At 38.8% G+C, this 20,998-nt stretch overlaps 1 protein-coding gene across 3 annotated transcripts in view; it reads right to left on the bottom strand.

Annotated features, from left to right (window-relative positions):
* mgll (monoglyceride lipase) overlaps window positions 1-11,266 on the bottom strand; it is a 40,570-nt gene extending 29,304 nt beyond the window's left edge. The window contains exons 1-2 of one of the 3 annotated variants that reach the window (XM_017468184.3): window positions 11,090-11,266; window positions 9,908-10,052 (exon numbers count right to left, since the gene is read on the bottom strand). In XM_017468184.3, coding sequence (XP_017323673.1) covers window positions 9,908-10,032 — 125 coding nt within the window. In that variant the 5' untranslated portion in view covers window positions 10,033-10,052; window positions 11,090-11,266. The remainder of the gene's footprint in view (window positions 1-9,907; window positions 10,053-11,089) is intronic. The other 2 variants (XM_047155690.2, XM_017468183.3) reach the window with 2 other exon arrangements.
* Window positions 11,267-20,998: the final 9,732 nt, after the last annotated feature.

Here is a 20,998-nt window from a genome sequence, read left to right as displayed (position 1 = left end):
AATTAAGAAGTAACGGAAGATTTCTTCTGAAACACCACACCACAGAGCATAACAATATCTCATGTATGTGTGTGTATTTATGTAATGATATATCTTCCATATTTGAGGTTGCTATATAATGTTAACACGTTACAATAACAGTACATGAATAATCATGCACTAATACCTGAGTTAATATTTACTTAAATATGAACTAATGATGAGTTAAAGCATGTACTAATAACAAACTAATAAAGAGCTAACCCTTAACTTTAACATGAGTCATGAATTCATGCGTGAATAACGACCACCTTAAGCACGTTAGTACATGTTGGTTAGTTAATGTATTTGTTTATTAACATGTAGGGGTAAACTAAATCAAATTTCACCCTTGTGGGCAAATAAGCAGTGCCTCGGGCACCCAGAACACGTACTAGTACAACCACAATTTCAAAAAAGTGGACGCTGTGTAAAAGGACAGTCTTCAGAATTTTACATTACGCACATTATTCTGAAATTGTAGGCGCAGTTTTTCGCAGATTGGTGAACCTCTGCCCATCTTTACTTCTGAGAGACTCTGCCCCTCTAAGATACTCTTTTTATACCCAATCATGTTACTGACCTGTTGCCCATTAACCTCCAGCTGTACTTTTCCAGCCTTTTCTTGCCCCGTCCCAACTTTTTTGAGACATGTTGCAGCTATCAAATTCAAAATTACCTTATTTTTTTTTCCTTAACATGGTACATTTCCTCAGTTTAAACATTTGATATGTTTTCAATGTTCTATTATGCATAACATATGGATTTATGAGATTTGCAAATCATTGCATTCTGTTTTTATTTACATTTTACACCGCGTCCCAACTTTTTTGGAATTGGAGTTGTACTACAGTGGAATTTGAAGCGAAGTGGATGGAGGATGACACAAAACGTGTGGAGATGAAATTATTAGTGCTTCTTTCTATGTTTGATAAGGAGGATCAGTGTAAATTCTGAGTAGATACTGTGTTACCCTGTATCATTATTATTCAGTACACGCATGTTAATTATAAGGACAGATGTTCATCTGCAAAGTAAGGCATCATTATTTTTGAAAATTCATCTCTTGTTTTTGTGCCATTTCACGAGTTCATTATCCTACGTATCTATCGATCTATCTGTCAATCATTACTGCTGTAAACCAGTCTAACAGCATGTCTCGTGCCTGTTAAACTGTTACCCAGATCCTTCCTCTCGGGCCTCATGTGACATCATTATCAATGGACACTAACATTTGTCACATTTATAAGATCAGGATCCGGTGTCAGAGCACCTGAGGGGGAAAAATGGCACAATGAAACTCAAACTTATAATTTCATACCCTCTTCATGAGGAACTGGAATTTACAAATTGAAACACATTTACAAAGTGAAATCTAAGTGTAGCAGGTGTATGTGTGAGTGTGTGTGTGTGTGAGTGTTTTCCATGTGTTTTGTGTGTGTGTGTGTGTGTGTGTTTGGGGGTTTTATTTTACGGGAAGTCTCATTTAAATATATCGAGTTTCACTGACCCAGATAGTTGTTTTCAACATCCCACGCCATTGAGACATGAATAAAATCTTAATGACTTTTTGAAACTTCAAAGCTCTCAGTTTAATGTACGTTTCTCCCCAAAATAACACTAACCTAAAAAAAAAATTGTTGGCACCCCCATACAACTAAAAGCTCTTACATCTTTTTATCTCAAATAAATCTTTCAACTGTTCCAGACTTTATTTTAATGAATTCTATCTGTTTTATTATGCTGTTTTATATGTTTGTATTTTAATGGTATTTTTTTAATATGACGTCAAGAACCATCTGTTTCTTTCCTGCTGAAAGTGCTTTGGTTTTCAGTATGTTGAACGGGAGATGGTAATGGAATCTATAGTTGAATAGTAATAGAATAATGTCTGAGAGGAGACTTTATGTGTACAACCTTGTCTTGTTCCAGAAGACTGAGATGAGTTTGTATTTATTGTGTTATAACAATTTGTATTTAATGTTATTTATTGTATTTATTTTAAGGGGCCAAGGACTTTGCCAAATGTTTTTTTTTTGGGGTGGGGTGGGGGAATACTAATATCCGTTTAAAAATACGTAAGGTCAGAGGTAAGTAGCTTACTGAACTGTTTAAGTGGAAATTTTATATTTGAAATCATATGAGTGGAAAGGTGTCATTTTTATTTTATATATATTTTTTTCTCTTCAAGGGTGCCAATAATTCCAACTGACTGTATATCATTTATTTCAGTTTTGATTTTAGTTTTGAATATTAAGAAAAAACAGCACATATTTTTTATGTACTGCTGTGGTGCTGAGGAAGCCAGTGCTTTCTGTTCCACCTTCTGGGTCATTACACACAGATCACACACAAATTCATTTCCAGCACTCATAGCAGGCAGAGCCCTACGACTCCAGACCAACAACGGAACCCAGCATGGACACACACACACACACACACACACACACACACACACACACACACACACACCCTTCTGTCCTAGAAAGATGTACCTTTGACCTCTAGCTGCAGTGACCTTGTGCTCAGGCTTCACTATCAAACAAACAACCCTACAACGGGTTATACCATTAAAATAAATTTTCTAAACTTTACTGTCTAAAGCTTGACTCCTGCATTACATATGCATTATCTGTAAAGAGAAAACATATAGTATGTATACAGAGAAGTTTTGGAGTTAATCTAGCTTAGTCTGATCCTCTAAATGTCAGTTAATTAATTAAGTAATTAATTAATAAATAATAATAATAATAATAATTATTATTATTATTATTTACAAATGGCATACTCAAGACGTTCAACTGCGTGGACCTAATTTTCGTTCTCATGGCACTGTATCTATAGGTAACGTCTTCCTCGATCACTGCCCATACTTACTGATCTGATCTAAAAGCAGCTTTATTGTTACTCAAATACTTTAGTGGGACTTTTTTGTTTGTTCACACATGTTTCAGGGTTAAGAGATTTGATCTGTTGGCTAAAGGCATGAAACAACCTGTTTTGTGTGTGTTTCTGTGCACGTTTGCGTTCGAACCTATCTGCAGCATTGCCAACACTGAAAATCCAGGCAAGCAGTGATCGAAATCTGAATTTTACCACAAAAACCTTATTTTAGAGGATGGGATGGCTCAATACTAACAGTGCAGGAAATTTTAGGCCACTTCATCCTGCACTGGCCCTGCTAGCTCACAAACTTAAACTATGAACTTAATTAAGCAAATCTGACTTGTATTTTTAGAGAAATAACATAGCAGAACTCACGGAGACTGGATTCAGAAGAAGCAGGTTTATTCAGCAGTCAGCAAGACAGCAAAATGAACCCAGCATGGCCCAGGGTTACACGCCTCACTCAAAGTGAAACACGCAACAAGAAACAATCGTTTACAATGTGTCTTATATACAATTAAAACATCCATGTACCTTTAGGGAGTGCCCTTATCTGAGCTCGCACTTTTTCTCTTACGTCTTTTTTCTGACGGGCCCTTGAGTTTTTTCTAGTGAAAACTTTTGCCTGCATCTGCTCTTCTCTTTCAAGCGGATGTCATTAACAGCGTCATAGTAATAAAAAGCCAATATCCATCCATCCATCCATCTTCTATACCGCTTATTCTTTTCAGGGTCACGGGGAACCTGGAGCCTATCCCAGGGAGCATCGGCACAAGGCGGGGTACACCCTGGACAGGGTGCCAGTCCATCGCAGGGCACACTCACATTCACACACCACGGACACTTTAGACATGCCAATCAGCCTACCATGCATGTCTTTGGACTGGGGGAGGAAACCGGAGTACCCGGAGGAAACCCCCACAGCACGGGGAGAACATGCAAACTCCGCACACACAGGGCCACGGTGGGACTTGAACCCCGGACCCTGGAGGTGTGAGGCTAACCACTAAGCCACCGTGCACCCCAAGCCAATATCTGTTTTCTTTATTATTTACTACACTTGGGAGGCCTCCGCTTATCTCCTACCAGCGTGAAGACTCCCGCCCTCCGTATCTCTCTCTCTCGCCAAGCCATGGGTAAGTACAACCTTTCCTTATCTATCCTCCCTGTGGCGTCATGTCCAGCCCTGTATATATTTTATATGCATTTACGTATTTTGATATCTCTTATTTCCAGATGTATGATCCAAACCCATCGACCCTGGTTCGTCTAAACAGAACCCTGGATCTTCCATTAAAAGGAAAACGGCAACAGTTCCCTCCCAGACCCACTTCACCGGGCCCCCTCTCAGAAGGCGCAAAGTGGATTCTGGCACTCAAATACGTTTAACCGTGCTGCCTTTCAGGAAAAAGAGAACGGAGGCATCCACACAGACACGCATCGCTATTTCCCCCCAAAGAGAAGAATTAACACATCCACTTAAACATCTGTTTCGGTGCCATTCATGAAGAAAAGATATTCAGATGCGGCTGCCCAAACGTACCACAGAATGTCATATGGCACGCAAAGGCACCCAGGCTACCCAAATCCCCTGGGCCGTGAATAGGAAAACCATGCATCCCCCAAGATCTTATGTAAAACCCATGATTGTTAAAAAAATATACTTTTATGTGTTTTTAAATTAAACTACATAAAGTTTTCCAAACTCTTCCCCTGTGTGTGTGTGTCTGTGTGTGTGTGGGCGTGTCTATTTTACATACGCACGAATTCTCTTATCTATCCCTGCAGGCTCACCTCACTCGGGCCCCTCCGACACTTAGTTTTTTCAGCTCTAGAAAAGGAGGGTTTTCCTTTTTAACTTCTCTATTTTCCATTTGAATCTAATATAATTTCCCATCAACAGCATAAATAATAAAAGATGTACTGAACAACCGAACTCATTTTTAACTGCAGTCTCCAGAAATGTTTGAATTTTTAAGCAAGTAGCTGAGTGTAAAGTATAAGCTTACTTTATATGCTGTTGCAAAATGAACACAAGTGGATGTCTGATCTACAGTCCAGTCCATGTCAGATGTTGCACATAATAAGTAAGTATATAAAATCATGCAAAGCAAAAGTCACTGCAAATGTGCATCTTTTACATCCCACGTCCTTTCCAGTTCAGTGAATTGGCTTCAATGCTGGACGAATATTTCTCCGGTTTTGGTCTGATCGCTGCTTTAGACTAGCTGCACATTCTGGCACTTCTGTATTTGTATGTACGAGGTAAATAAATCGGGTTTAGGTGTGAGTTATACTGAAATAATAATGGAAACTGGTACTACAAGTGTCACGTTAGTCGTCAAGTTTTACGACTAAACCTCTGAGCTGTGTGATTATTCCACGTTTGCACTAATCTCTGCTCCTTTAGCTCGCCTGTAGACGTGCACACATGCAAGTGGCAAACAGCGCATTTGAACTTGAGACTGAGAGGTTGAAGTTTTTCCAAAACCAACACATCTGAGCTGGATTATCACTTTGTTTCATGGTGTATGCACATACATATGTCCACGTACACACGCGGTATGTGCATATGGAAAGCCAAATGGGTCATTATTCGCATGCATCTTTACGCTGTTTTCAATTTAAGGATTAAATAGATAAGTCTCTGCTGTCCATGAATATTACTCATTATTTAATAATGAGTGAAGGACATCAGGTCCGGGACTATCAGACAGAAGTCAGGTGCAGACATTTATTGTCTGCTTGCATTGTAAAACAAAGTTGCTTCTCACCATTGTTAGTGTTTTGCCGAATGATCTGCCTAGCCATAGATTCCTCAAACACAGTAGAGGGGGAGCTTTGTAAAGAGCAAATTAATGTGCCTATTAAGCAATGTGTGGCACTAACCTAACGCCTGGTGGCACCCAGAGTTTATAGCAGCGTTATCTTAACTCCTGGCGCTTACAATCTTAACTTTAAAACAGTGTAACAATGCATGCGAATAATGCCCAATTTGGCTTTCCACACACACACACACACACACACACACACACACACACACACACACACTTCATGTGGTCTGCGGTGACACTGACCTATGGTCATTAGCATAAGTCAGTAAATTAGCTTGACTCAATTTGGGTGAAGTGGTTACTAGGGTAACAGCACATCTTCGGGGTTGTGCCACAGCGACAGGAGGCTGAATAGTTGCCGCGGAAACAGCAGGAAAGAGTTAGTGCAAGCATGAGACATGGCCACATTTACACACACACACACACACACATACACACACATACAACCAACCATACACACTCACATACACACACACGCATACACACACATGCACAAGAGTTTTCTTGCTAAAGAGCAAAGTTTGACCTCCAAGAGTAGAGGACAGAAAGAGAGAACAACAAAGTAACACAGACAGACATCTCGTGCTGCCTGTGGGAGTTCCAAATGTAATAATGAAGTTATGGTGTCACACAAAAAGTGTCACACACACTTCGTGTCACACACTCCAACTCAAAGTGCTGCTCAAGTGTGAGTGCGTGTGAGTGCATGTGCTCAAAAGGGGAAGCACTACAGGGACCGCAGAGCACTCACAGGTGACTCACACACACACACACACACACACACACACACACATATTTTGAGTTGTAGTTTATGTTTGACATTTTTATTTAGAGAATATTGGTGGATTTATAGTGCTTATATGACGGGGTCTACGGGTTAATTCCTTGTGTTAGTGTTAGTGTTAGTGTTTTATCAACACCCCCCCTTCCACCACCCCGTATGACATCAGTAGGGAATTTTTCTTACATATGTTTATTTATCAATACTGAGATTAATGTGTATGTATCTGTGTGTGTGTGTGTGTGTGTGTGTGTGTGTGTGTGTGTGTGTGTGTGTGTGTGTGAGTGAGTGTGTGTGTGTGTGGGAGTGTACATCTCATGCTTTACAGAGGTGTCACAAGATGGAAACGAAAAGCGAATTGCTTTGAACACATCCTATTTTAAGAGGAGTTCACTAAAAGGTCAAACAGAAAATATACACAACCACAAGGCACTAAATGCTGAATAAATAAATGTTTATATATATATACATACATATAGTAATATGTGATATTGTTGCGTTATAAACATGCCCGTATCAGATATTTCTGAATGTGTATAAAGTATGAGGGAGGTCTACATTTGGCAGTGTACGGAAATTACACAGAAACGTAGTAATCAATTTCCTTCTCCAGGCTTCGTTGATCCTCTAGAGAGGAGAATCGCATGAGCACAATGCTGTGCTTTTCCATCCAATTGGATTATTTTTAATTGTACTGAGCATGAAAAACTGCTCTTGGGATATAATTTGGCAGTGTTACAGTTCTGGCCTGGTTTTTAGTCAGTTGGAAAGAGTCCATTCAATCTGGCAACCCTGAGTAATCATCACAATGCACAGCTATCCCAGATAACCAATGAGTTCTGGCACACTCTTTCTCCTGGCTTGCACAGCACCATAAAACAACACTGATGAACTCATCCGGATCTGGCTGAAAAAACCCAACAGTCACAATCCACCTTGAGCTCATCTCCCTACTGGAACAATATGGACCAGAAATGTTATTAAACGTTATTCCTTATAGTTAACAAGATATATTGCATTATATTCTGCTGTTTTAGCTCATGTGGGCATGTCCAGCGACACCGAAAAGTTGATAAGAGTTTAACTTTATGCAAATTTGGAGTGGCATGGTGCAGTGAGTACCAGTGGGGGAAGACAGTAGAGCGCAAGTGAATCGTGACCCACAATTCTGTCTGCAAGCCCAAATTGTTTCGTGGACCCAGACGGTCCGGCACTTGCTCTTTCGCTGCAGATAGAGGGCTGAAATGGCAAACAGTACACACTGCTTCTCCTATATCCCATAGAATTTCATACATATATACACTGGTGAATTTTATATACAAACACTCTCACTCTAGAATGTTTACTTTTAGCAGTGAGAAAACTGTTTTGTTGTCAAAAGTGGAATGCTAGTTGCACCACCCACTGATAAATATCACTATGGCAACTTCATAGTACAGCGACTGGCGACTTGCAGTGATACAATTGCTGTATGTATGAGTATACCTTTAAGTTATGAAGTGTTGTGCATTCTGAGATGCTTTTCTGCTCTCCACTGCTGTAAAGAGTGGTTATTTTAGTTACTATAGCATTCCTGTCGCTGCACTCCGTCTCCACATTCGTGACAGTACATATGTGACATATGGACACATTCCACAACACATACTACACTCCTGGGCAAAGAAATGGCAAAATATAAATCTTTTAATAGTCTTAACAACAAATCATTGACCAGAAAATTAGCATTAAATAAATACACTCCTGAGACGTCCTGTGCCACTATTTGCTCGTTTACTTTGGCTGCAGTGAACTGTCTGGGGAAAAGCTAGAAACAGGGAAATATACTTATATAGTCTTCTTGTATGCAAAGGTGTAATCATGATAATGGTTAAAATGTTTGATGTAAAATTCACACTGACATGTCTGGGTGTACAAAATAAAAATAAAGTAAAAAGGTTTATTGCAAGTTTACCCACAAGGCTTAGACATTTAAAGAAATCAAAAGGAATAGCTATCCCATACTAGGTTACTTTATCTATTTGTTTAATTCTTGCTAATTTTCTGACCAATGATTTGTTGTTAAGTCCATTAAAAGCTTAATATTTTACCATTTTTTGCATAGCCCTTTTTTTTTTGGGGGGGGGGGGGGGGGGGGGGGGCAGGGGCTGGTTGGCCAGGAGTGTACTATAGACTGCTACTACTAATAAACAACAGTACAAAAAAAAAAAATAAATAAAAAAAAATAAGGGTACACACATCACCAGTATTAATTTCCTGAATGTGTATCCTGGTAACCTGACATAAGAGCTGACCCAGTTTCTGCCATGAAGCCTACATGTTTCTGGCCACATTAGTACAGAAAGTTAGAGTCAGTACATTTAGCAAAAAATAGTGATATTGATCTGTTTGTAGGGTTTGGATAAGGACGATGTTGAATGTTTATATTTTCATGCTGAACTGGCCAATCTGCCTAAGGATCATTCAGAGTAACTATAATGCACTGCTGTTTTTGTTTGTAGGGATAGAGTACCATTACCACTGTTTGTCTGAATCCAAACTTTATTCACTAGTGCACTATTTTGGGAGTTTTTAAAAATATAGTAGAGAATATCTAGTGCAAGATGCTCTGCAATAGGTTAGCATTCAACTGATACACTCTAGCAGATACAGAATACCCACAATGCACTTGGACACTGGTCAGAAATAGGGAACATTCCACCATTTTCGACACAGAGTACAGTATCTTAAAAGGCATGAAGTCAAATCTGGTATTTAAAATGTTCTTTTCCCTGTTCCTCTGAGGAAACCATAGGTTCTATGTAAAACCCTACAGCAGTGTATTTCCCTGCCAGGCACAAGTAACACTTCTTTAGGAAACTAAGAACCCTTAATTATGCAATAATTGAACACTTGAGAAACCCATTAAGAGTTTAAGCCACCACAGACCTACATCCTCTAAAATAAAGGTACCAAACTGTGCTTTTCCTTGATGACGTGGTAACACCAAGGGTAGGCCACATCTTTTGTAGTGTGTATCTTTCTATTGGGAAGGTGCATGTGGTGTCGCTTTTAGATTAAATGTACATCAGTAGTCCTTAATTGTGTACCATGGATTATTCATGTTTCCAGGTGAAAGATACATAGGCTTTTGTGGGCCTAATCACGGCACAAATGATGTACGCTTGATGACACTACATCAACAGTACGCACCATCAAATATAGTTGTGTCCCTTTATTTCTGAGAGTTGACTATTCTTGTGCAGTAGTAGCCTATGATGGTGGTTTGGGACGTAGCATACATGTCTCCCTGTCCCAGGGGTTTATAGGGAGATAAGTGTGTGTGTGTGTGTGTGTGTGTGTTGGGGGGGTTTATATCACAACAGTGTGAAGTGTCGCGTGCGTCACTCACTTCGGCGGTCCTTCAGGTTCCCAGTAGCGGCAGAACAGGTGCAGTCCGTCAGCGTTGATGATGTGCGGGAGCTCGCTGTAGGGGACACCCTGCGGAGTCCGGCCCGATCCCTCCGCTTCCGGCATGGCAGCGCCGAGCAGCGCGTCTGCAACAAACGCACCGAGCAGTGAGAGCAGGTCCGCGCCGAGCCAGCACGAGGAGAGCGCCGCGATCAGCGCGCACACCGCCGCGACCTTCATCGCGCTATTAACGCGCATTCATTTATCCGTTCATTGATTCCCTCAGCAAGCGAACAGCCGAGTGTGTGTGTGTGCTTACATCCAGCAGGTGACGTCATGGAGTCACCTTCACACACATGCACGCATAAGCAAGCGCACATATAGGCTACTCTAGGCTAGACATGCACGCCACCCGCGTGCGCGCACACGCAAACATAGTGGACACAGGTCTCACTGAAAGTCTATTGTCCAGACATACAGCAGGCCTTCTATAGAGCAGCTTCCTGTGGCTGTTATAACGCGAACAGCTCAGCGGAACGCACAAGAGTGCATGAACTCAATAGCAGTGCAGTAAAAATAGACTGACCGCGCTCCTGTCCGCTGACTCGGGACTAGTTTTGACAAGAGACACAAACACAGACACAAACACAGAGTAGCCCAGCGCAGGAAATACTGCTGATCGACGCTCCAGATTCATTCGAACCTCCCAAAATCTCCAGGATTAAACAAACACCCGTAATGTTGAGTTCATCAACTATAAACCCGGTAAATAATCCTGCGTAAACACCGGCATTTTTGCTTCAACTTTAGAGACACTAGTTTAGAGATGACAGCTCAAAATAACCAGTGCCCAATCATTTGTGGTCAGTTGACCCCAGAGGGAAAATTCAACATTTTCGACAGAAATGATTACAGACAGAACGCAGAATATTAAATAATAATACATAAATAAAAACCCCGACATACCAAGGAATGAATGCATCTAACAACTTCAACGGATCTCAAACCGCGTCTATGGTGTGGTATCGTTATCATAATAATATATGATGTGGGGGGGATTTCAGAATTTTAGAACGTTAGAAGCATAGCTGAGAATTCAAGGAATAAGAACAACAGGAATTTGTTCGACAACAACAACAACAACAACAACAACAACAACAAACAGTCGGGATACTTGACTCACCTGAATGAATCCAAGTAGACTAACAGCAGAAAATCCCGACGAGGCTGAGAGCCGGTGTTGTGTCTCTGTAGCCTAGTGTGCATGTAAAAGCGCTGTGAGCTCCGAGAGCCCTACAGATGCTGCCTCTGGAGGGTGGAGGAAACACCAGTGCAGCACTACAGCCACCCTCACATGCATCCACCCCCAAACACACCCTCCTATCTCGCTCTCTCTCGCTCTCTCTCTCTCTCTCTCTCTCTCTCTCTCTCTCTCTCTCTCTCTCTCTCCCCGCCTGAGGCTAAACCAAATCCCACTAAATGGTATGTAGCCTATTATAACCTATGTCAAATGCACCCTACACAACCATTGCTCATTATTTAGTGTGATCCAATGCCTGTGCGGTTTGAATCATCTCTCTTCCAAGTCTGCTCTCAAACACACTGTTAGAACTGTACTAGTTTTAATATGAACAAAAGTTGGCTCAACTGGAACTGGAACCACGTGTTTGTCTTTGACTGATGTGGCTGAAGGTCACAGGGAAATGTTCAGTGTCTAACTGTTAAGCAAATTCAATTCAATTCGATTCGATTTGTATAGCCTAGCTCTTTTAACAATGGACATTGCCGTAAAGCAGCTTTACAGAAATAAATACATTCAGGATATTGATTTTATATCTATATAAATGAATGTTTCCCATAGAGCAAGCCGGATGTGACGGTGGCGAGGAAAAACTCGCTGAGACGATATCAAGAAGAAATCTTGAGAGGAACCTGACTCAAAAGGAAACCCATCTTTATCTGGGTGACAACGGATTGTGCGATTATAAATAGTCCCCTTCTATAACTGTGTACTACATGGTCATAAAGTGCAATTGTGTAACCAGGAAATTCATTACAGTTTTCACATGAAGCCTGTTTTGTTGAACTTCTCCACTATTCACTGATGGAGACTCGAGTGCAAAAGTGTTCGTGGCAATTGCAGGCTTAAAGCTATCATAGCATGATTGTTTATATGAATTGTCGTCCAAAACGTCTTCATGGTTTTTAAGTGGTACATTCCTGATTAATCTCAATGATCTTCATTCTGTCCATGTGCGGCCGTCCTCAGTAAAGAATGAAACATGATGGGGAGTGCTATTATAGGAAAATAATCAGCGATGAAATGGTGTGATGCGGTGGAGTTACGTTACCACTACAACAGTGTTTATTTTACAATACCAGCATGTTCCAAAGTGTCCTGTTGCTTATACTACGCTTATACCACAGCAGCTGGCCAGTGTTTGGAGTTTTTATTTATTTATTTATTATTATTTAAAGAACAGGACATCATACATTTTTTTCACTTATACTAGTTACATTTACAGTAATGTTGTGGAATGTCTGAGAGACAAATTAGTTCCTGTTTCACTTGTTACAAAAAATAGTTTGCTAAACAGCCTCTTTTGTTCTCTCTCTTGAAAATAATAAGACAAAGAATGCAGCTTGTCATGTTACCAAGATAGAACAAGTCCTCCATCCTAAAAATATTTCCAGGCCGGAAAATGTAAAGTTGTAGCTTTACTCTTATAAAACTCTGATACTGGAGATTCCTTTCAAAAATGCTAAAAGAAATCTCAGAAAACTTGATGTTCTTGATGTTCTTGATGACACATGTTTTTAATTCATTTAGGTGGAGTGCCCATACGAATCACCGTGTAAGTTACTAATCCCTGTGTAAACTGTTATTCTAGAAAGGATAATGCATTAGAAAGAACATATAAATTTAAACCTTGCAGCTGGCTCTACTGTCAGTACCACTGTTGGTGGTTGATGGGCATTACAGCTGGGTGAATGGTGACTCTGACTAAGGACTTTAATGAGTCACGACTAAAAACCTTGCATTTGAAGATGAGACTCCACTTGCACATACAGTAACACAGAATTTTGTGGAACACTGAGTCTTAAAAGTGAACTAAAACTACATTTCATAAATGATATCCTCAATTTCAGCTGATGATATACCCACTTTCTGTTTTCTTTTTATTATACAATGTATTGTATTCCAGTATACTATAGTGTCTTTTAATTATAAGTATGTAATGTAGCACTGAAGGATTCACTCTAATATTTTGTGTGTGCAAAAATATACTGCATATACTGTATATTGATAATAAAGTTGACATTGACATTGACTTTACCAAAGATCAAAGCTCAGGGCCGCAGAAGGGGGTGCCAAGGGTGCTGCAACACCCCCTAGTGGAACTATTTCACTATTACACTTATTACCCCTAATGTTTACGCTGTGTTAAATGATTGGAATCAATTAAAGGGTTTCAAGGGTGATTTCGTTCAACTGAATAAAAAAGGTGGGTGTTTTAGTTGGTTCAAAATCAATGACATTTATACCTGGCTACATGTCCATCACAGCAGCATGGGAACTGTTGTATTACTGTACATAATAAATTATGTGTACAAATAATATATAATTTTAAAGCAATTTAATTGTTAACCCTCAAATATCATAAAGAGGCACAGACTTTAGTCAGAAGAACATTTATTGATTAATTCACACTTGACCTTTAGTTCAGTTTGGCTGCAACTTGAATATATTATACAGCTTTTTGTTTTAATCGCATGTTCATTTTGTCCTTATTTTAGGGATTGTAGAAGTGGCCACCCTAGGAACAATTTAAGGAGCAGTTTGTCATTTTAGAGCCCTTTGCGATTTGCCTGTGATTCAAATTGTAACTGCACTGAAAACAATAACAAGTGTTCCCCTTCCCCTAATCGACCCCCTCTGTTAAAACTACATCACCCATGTAAGTTGCCATTTAAGAAAAAGGAGTAGAGTTGAACAACTTGGTTCCAGCTGGGGGCGGAGTTAAATCTGGGCCAAAAAGTCAACAAAAAAAAGATAAAACAATGAAACCATGTAACTCCACTGCATGGAACTATTGCAAATCACAATTTAACAAGGTTTCTTTTAATTGACACGATTATTCCGGTTGTAGAAACATTTTTAGTGCTCCGACCTGAGTGTGTAGAGTCAGCTGGTTACAAGCTTTACCCACATGCTGCATATTTCGAAGCAGAAAAACTGTAATGTACGGATATATTAGTGGGTGTATTAAAAATAAAGTCTAAAAATAAACAGTTGTAGGTGTCGTGAATATCAGCCAAATATTTTTCCATAATTATAACTATTTGGAGACGATGGTAGCACAGTGAACAAAAAAAAAAAGAGAACCCAAATAAACAAAACTCCCTGTTATCTGAGTGCTCTTATATAACAGAGAGAGTGATGATGCACATAGATGGTAGCTCTATTAGGGTGTAGACAGACATAATGTTTTATAATAATACTAATGATAATGCACTGTCTGTCATACAGTTATTGGAATAGATATTTGTCCAACCCTGAAATTATTTTCCTAAAATAGTACATCACAACAACATGCTTTTTTTTGTCCCATTTTTAGTTACGTTTAACGTCGTGGAATGTTAGTTTGTTGCTGTTACCACTATAACCAGTAATTCAGCCACAGCCATTTTGTTTTCTCCCTTTTGAAGGTATTAAGCCAAAACATTTCAGCTTATTATTGCAAAGCCCTCTGTACCGAAGACTTTCCTGTATCTGAACCTCTGACTGGTACAAAGCGCTGACACTGGAAACTCATTTCAAAAATACACGTGTCCTCACAAAAAGTTTCACCATATAAACACTTATGCATTTTTTTTTTATGCATGTGAAATAATAAAACATATTTAAATTTGTTTACTGTTGATGTGAAGCATCTGCCATACAGCTGTTACTATAGACATGATAACGCATAAGAACACACATATTAATATAAACCTGTGACCAATTCTGACCAATCAGAATTGAAAATTTAACAGGGCTGTGATATAAATAACATTAACATGAATTTGCCTATGATTTATTTTACCTATGGCAGTAATGTGTTGATGCACTATACGTACACATGTAAAGCCAATTTAATGCATCAAATAAGTTGTAGTCTTGGATTTAATATCACGTCCTCAGTGACATAACGAATGTCAAAAAGATATCATACTGAATCCTTTGTGATATATAAATGATGTATAATTATAATAGCATGCTAATGTTTATGCATTATATCATGGTGGTACCACAACTTCCACCCATTTGCCATTTATTAATGAGATGAATATACAGACATTCATGCAAGTAAAAACAAACCATTTGTAACAGATTGATTTAAAAGGGCGTTCTTTTCTCGAGCTATCACATATTTCTAGCCACATTCAGGATGCTCCATTTAATGAGATGGATTGAGGTTCAGAAGTGTGTGGCCTTGTCAGACTGGGGAAAAAGAGATGCGAACACAGATGTTACTCGTATGTGCGTACTTGTACTGTACCGTGCAATTTTGAAGCGGAACTCCACTTTTTCCTCCACGTCTGGTGCTTCAATAACAGCTGCTGCTTTATAGACACAGTGCCGTAACATTTAGGTTTTTCACATCGTACACTTCCGTTGGGTTCAGTCACTCCTCACTCTTGTAAGCACATGCTAGTTTCACTGCAGTTAATAATTCAGCTTTATTTTTGAATAACATGCTTTAAGATTAATAATTGAATAAGGTGCCATGAGTGTCAGAGATGTGTCAATTTAAAATGCATTTCCCAACAGAAACCACAGCTAACACATTTTTAAAGGACGGAAAAAAACATTGTTTTGAATTCCTTGCCATTCCAGTCCACAGGTAACAAAAGTTTTGTTCTTCCGGCTTTGGTTTCTTCCAGTAATATTGTGGAGCAACTGGTTTAACGGGTTGCTTCCACAAAGTATTTTGATCATAGAGCCACGCAAAGCTAGAACACTTTTTTATTCATTTATTTATTTATTTAAAAGTGAATCTCATCATTCATTCCTCTTCATTAATCACTTTATCCAATACTTTTGGACAATAGAAAGGCACAAAAATGTATTTGGATTTACAATATAATCAACAATTGCAGTGTGTGTGTGTATATATATATATATATATATATATATATATATATATATATATATATATATATATATATATATATACAGCCATTGATAAATTATATTGCCCAATAGTTCAAACGGTTTCAAACAGTTCAGACAGTTGCATTAAATTATATCACAAAACTTATTCATATTCTCTAATGATCTTTTCAGCTTTCCCTGTTTTTTTATGCATACCCACAGCAATAAAGTAATCAAATTAATTTCTCTGTAAGGTTTCAATGATAAAACCACATTCCACAGTTGTTGAGTTTAGAGTAACTTGAACATCAATCCAATAAATTAGTGTGGGTAGTTTGGAGTGCATGGAATCTGGAAAATGTATGCTCTAAATCGTATTGATTTTTTGAAAACATGTATTTACTTGGCATTGACTGTGCGGGCGTATAATTGTTACAGTATGGTGCAGGCAGGGTGATAATGGATCTAATATGTGTGTGCATGTGTGTGGCCGCATGTGATGTGTGTAGTCACCACAAGGCTTGTTTAAGTGCTACCATGGAAAACCAGCAGTAATGTAGCATTTCCACATTGCCAGTGTTCTAATTAAGTGCAATCCCAGTGTGTGTGCATGGGTGTTGTAAGTGTAGCCATCAAAGTATTTCCCCATGCAATACTGGATACAGTGTGGCATTTCCTCATTACCATGACTCTAATTAGTGTGTGTGTGTGTGTGTGTGTGTGTGTGTGTGTGTGTGTGTGTGTGTGTGTCTGCATTTTCTCCTTGGAGGTGAAGAACAGCATCATGCACAGTGGAAAAGAGAATCACTTAATTGATTTTGTCATTGAAGAAATCCCCCTTATCCAAACGGTCAACAACACATCCTGAGAGAGGATGGTGAGAGAGAGAGGATGGTGAGAGAGAGAGGGGGGTAAGAGAAAGAGACCTTTTTGTGTTTTAAGACACCTTTAATGCATCAGTGTGGTATATTTACATAAATAAATGTAAATATGAGAGGGGTGAGAGAGATGAGAGAGAGAGAGAGAGATGAGAGAGAAGAGATGAGAGAGAGGGGTGAGAGAGATGGGTGAGAGAGGAGAGATGAGAGAGGGGGTGAGAGAGAGAGGGGTGAGAGAGGGGTGAGAGAGATGGGAGAGAGAGGAGAGATGAGAGAGAGGGGGGTGAGAGAGAGATGTGTGAGAGAGGAGAGAGAGAGGAGAGAAAGAGATGAGAGAGAGAGATGGGGGTGAGAGAGAGATGAGAGAGAGAGAGAGAGAGAGAGAGAGAGAGAGAGAGAGAGAGAAGGGGGGGTGAGAGAGAGAGATGAGAAAGAGAGAGGGGGGAGAGAGAGAGAGAGAGAGAAGGGGGGGTGAGAGAGAGAGAGATGAGAAAGAGAGAGAGAGAGAGAGAGAGAGAGAGAGAAGGGGGGGTGAGAGAGAGATGAGAAAGAGAGAGGGGGGGAGAGAGAGAGAGAGAGAGAGAGAGAGAGAGAGAGAAGGGGGGGTGAGAGAGAGATGAGAGAGAGAGAGAGGGGGGGGAGAGAGAGAGGGGGGGGGAGAGAGAGAGAGAGAGAGAGAGAGAGAGAGAGAGAGAGAGAGAGAGATGGAAAGCTGTAATGTGGTATTAGTGTTTCCCCACAGTCAGCATGTAGCACTCAGAGCTTTTATATGCTTTCACAGCACTTCACCTTAACCTGCCCAGCCTGTTAAATCTACAGTCAGCCCCCCATGATATTATTGTCATCCTTTATAAAAGCAAGCAAAATGTAATAATATAATAAAATTATAATAATACAATAAAAAAAAAATAAAGAAAATAGATAACATCAAATTTGTGATATTTGAGCAGAAAAATGTGGCTCTTTTGTATCATTTGAGTTTGATCAAAATACATGTACGTTTTTCTATAATGAAAAGTGCACATTTTTCTGCAAAAACTGGGCCCAAAATAATCTCCGTTTCATAGTTTGTATTTGGTGCAGTCCATGTATGAGCTTCGTCATGTAATGTCTCATGAGGTTTGAGAAAATAATTTAAAATAATTGATATCATTTTGCCTCATTTTTGAGAGAAAAATACTATTATTACAAAAAGTTATCATTCTTATGATATTGATTTTAGTTAGCGGCAAGATACAGTAAGGACTTTCTCTAACTGCTTAAGTGGAAATATTGCATAATCCTGTACAATGTTTATTATATATATATATATATATATATATATATATATATATATATATATATATATATATATATATATATATATATATATGTATATTTGTATTGTATAGTGTTTTTGCCCATTTTCTTGAATTCTTAATTCAAGACTTCATTGTAATATTAATAGGGTCCAGTAATGTCCTAACTAAAATGTCAAATCTAAAGTGAGTGAAAAGAGAATAGAATCTCAGTCTATTAAAGTATCCCTTACTGGGTACAGAAGATTAAAGCATGTAGGGCAAGGGTGTCTAATCTTATCCGCAAAGGGCCGGTGTGGGTACAGGTTTTCATTCTAAACAAACAGAAACCACACCTGAGTCTATTGAAAGCCAAGATCAGCTGATTAACCAGGTGAAATCAGGTGTGGTTCTTGCGTGATTGGAATGAAAACCTGCACCCACACCGGCCCTTTCTTATAAGATTAAAACACCCCTTATGTACAGTAGGAAAACAGAAAACACAGCCTTTGGAATGATCCAACCAGAGTATGCACACAACACCCACACATACCGAAAGAAAAAACACGCATACATGCTCTCATCTCGTACTCACATTAGAGAAGCTCCCCCTCCCACTGTTTTCTGTTCTGTTAAGAAATGGTAGCATCCAAAATGTATGAACGTAATGTATCACTTTCATATCATCATGCTATATTTGTTTAAACTGTAGTTTAGTATTGAATTAAAACCCAAATTGAGATGCACCTACTATTATGATTACTGTTCTTCCCAATTTGTACACCAAACATTGCCAAACATGGATATTATATTTCTTACACTGCGTAATGTTTTCACTTCCACTGTATTCAGGAAGTTCACTGGACTCAGATCGAGGATAATGGCCTTGGGTACAGTGGGGTTGTGCTCGGGTCATGCTCTGGGCTCATAACTACTGCGACCTCATATTTTTCCTACTTGTCTGACATTTCTGCAGCCTCCACCTGGAAAAAGCAGAGAATTCAGACTCACAGACATCGCGACCCTGATTTACACAGTCTTGTCACAGTAACTTTCTTTGTACCTTGAAATGAATGATGCTGTATATCTGCTGAAATATGCTGTATATACTGTAAGTATTCGCTTTAGATAAATCAACAGACATATTAGCTTGTTAACTCTACCATAACATTGATAAGTCCAATAACATTTACTATACAATTCACTGTTTTGAAGAGGAAAATATTCATCACTCATCGCAGTTAGCTGACTAGCTATGGCACGCAAAAAAACAAGAACAAGAAAAGAAAAGCAATCTCGTTTAATGCGTCTTCTTAAAGTGCAGCTCCTGGTGAGCGAGCACTGGGTTTGGGAAAAATATTAACAAGACTACGCTGTAACCCTTAGCTACAAGAGCACTTTTTTGGGCCTTGCCACAGCTCATAACTATATACAACCTTCGCTTTTCCCTGGTTAATGTTTCAAATACCATAGATGGAGATCCCATAACTCACAATAGATATAGCGAATGCCTCACCAACCACAGATCCCATTTTAAAGAATTACCAGAGCCCTCAGACTTACACAGAAGAAAAGACAGGCAAGAATAAGATTATTTTCAACCATTGTTTTATTGTTATTTATTTATATTACTGTTCGCATTATCACCGCTAAGTTCTATACACAGTGTTGCAGTGTTTTGGAAGATTTAAGCAATATAATGAGCCTGAAATGCTGAATTGGGGTCTGATCAGAGTTTATAAATGGTGCGTATGATCAAAAATGGCTCTGGAATATGTATATACAGTACAACCGCCCACACAGAAACCAGGATTTATAAAGAAAAACTTGGATTGTATATAGTGTATATACTGTATATATTTACAGAAGCTTTGACCCATGCATAGACCAGATTCACACCACAACACTGGGAATTGATGACACTCTGTGGTTATGTAGGTTATTACAGTTAAATGCACAAATCACACTTAGATTATGTGTCATCAAATTATACAGCTCCATAATAACTGCAAATAGGCTACTTGAAAAACAGTAAAGCCTAAACACTATTTTCTTCATGTGTTTATTCATTTATTTCTATAGAGTGGTCACTTAGCCTGTTTCTATGTATTGATATATATTGCTCCAAAGAACTTTTTTGATGCTAAAATTCTTAATTGTGCAATGTTTAATTCTCTCTCTGTGCAAACAAATTAGTAGCCTAGTTACAGCTTAGTACTAATTGTGGGTAATTACAGGCTGCAAACAGCTGTGAAGCAATGGCACACATTTACAGATCTACAGATCTGTAATTAAGTTACACAGAATGACGTGTTGTCTACGACACACTGGCCTTTTGACACTATTAGAAGATGATGCCAGCTGAGGAATAAGGGAAGAACATGCATTAAGAGACCATAAAGACTGTAACACTGTAAGTAATGTTTAAGCATTTCTCGTACTCTTTAAGTAGTGAAAACATTGAAAACAACATGGATATATTTTAGAAATGTGTTATTGTGGTATAAATCACAACTCACCTTTATCATTAAAGGCATATTTATTATGAAGTTGGTATGGTTATTAGCTGTTTATAGTTGTTAATGTTTATCAGGTTGTTCGAAGCGAATAGGTTTAATCCAAACCATACTAACCCAAAAAACATGCAGCTTATGTCAACCTGAATCTAATGACAAATATAAAAAAAAGGATTCTGTGAGTGGAAATTTCAGTGATTAAGAAGCTCCCAAATTTTTGTCACTGTACACATTTAAATAATACATATTATTCATTCATCCATCGATTTTCCATACCATCCG

This window comes from Ictalurus punctatus, chromosome 5 (assembly GCF_001660625.3).
Source record: "Ictalurus punctatus breed USDA103 chromosome 5, Coco_2.0, whole genome shotgun sequence".
NCBI classification, from domain to species: domain Eukaryota; kingdom Metazoa; phylum Chordata; class Actinopteri; order Siluriformes; family Ictaluridae; genus Ictalurus; species Ictalurus punctatus.
This window is presented reverse-complemented; position numbering and strand designations above follow the sequence as displayed.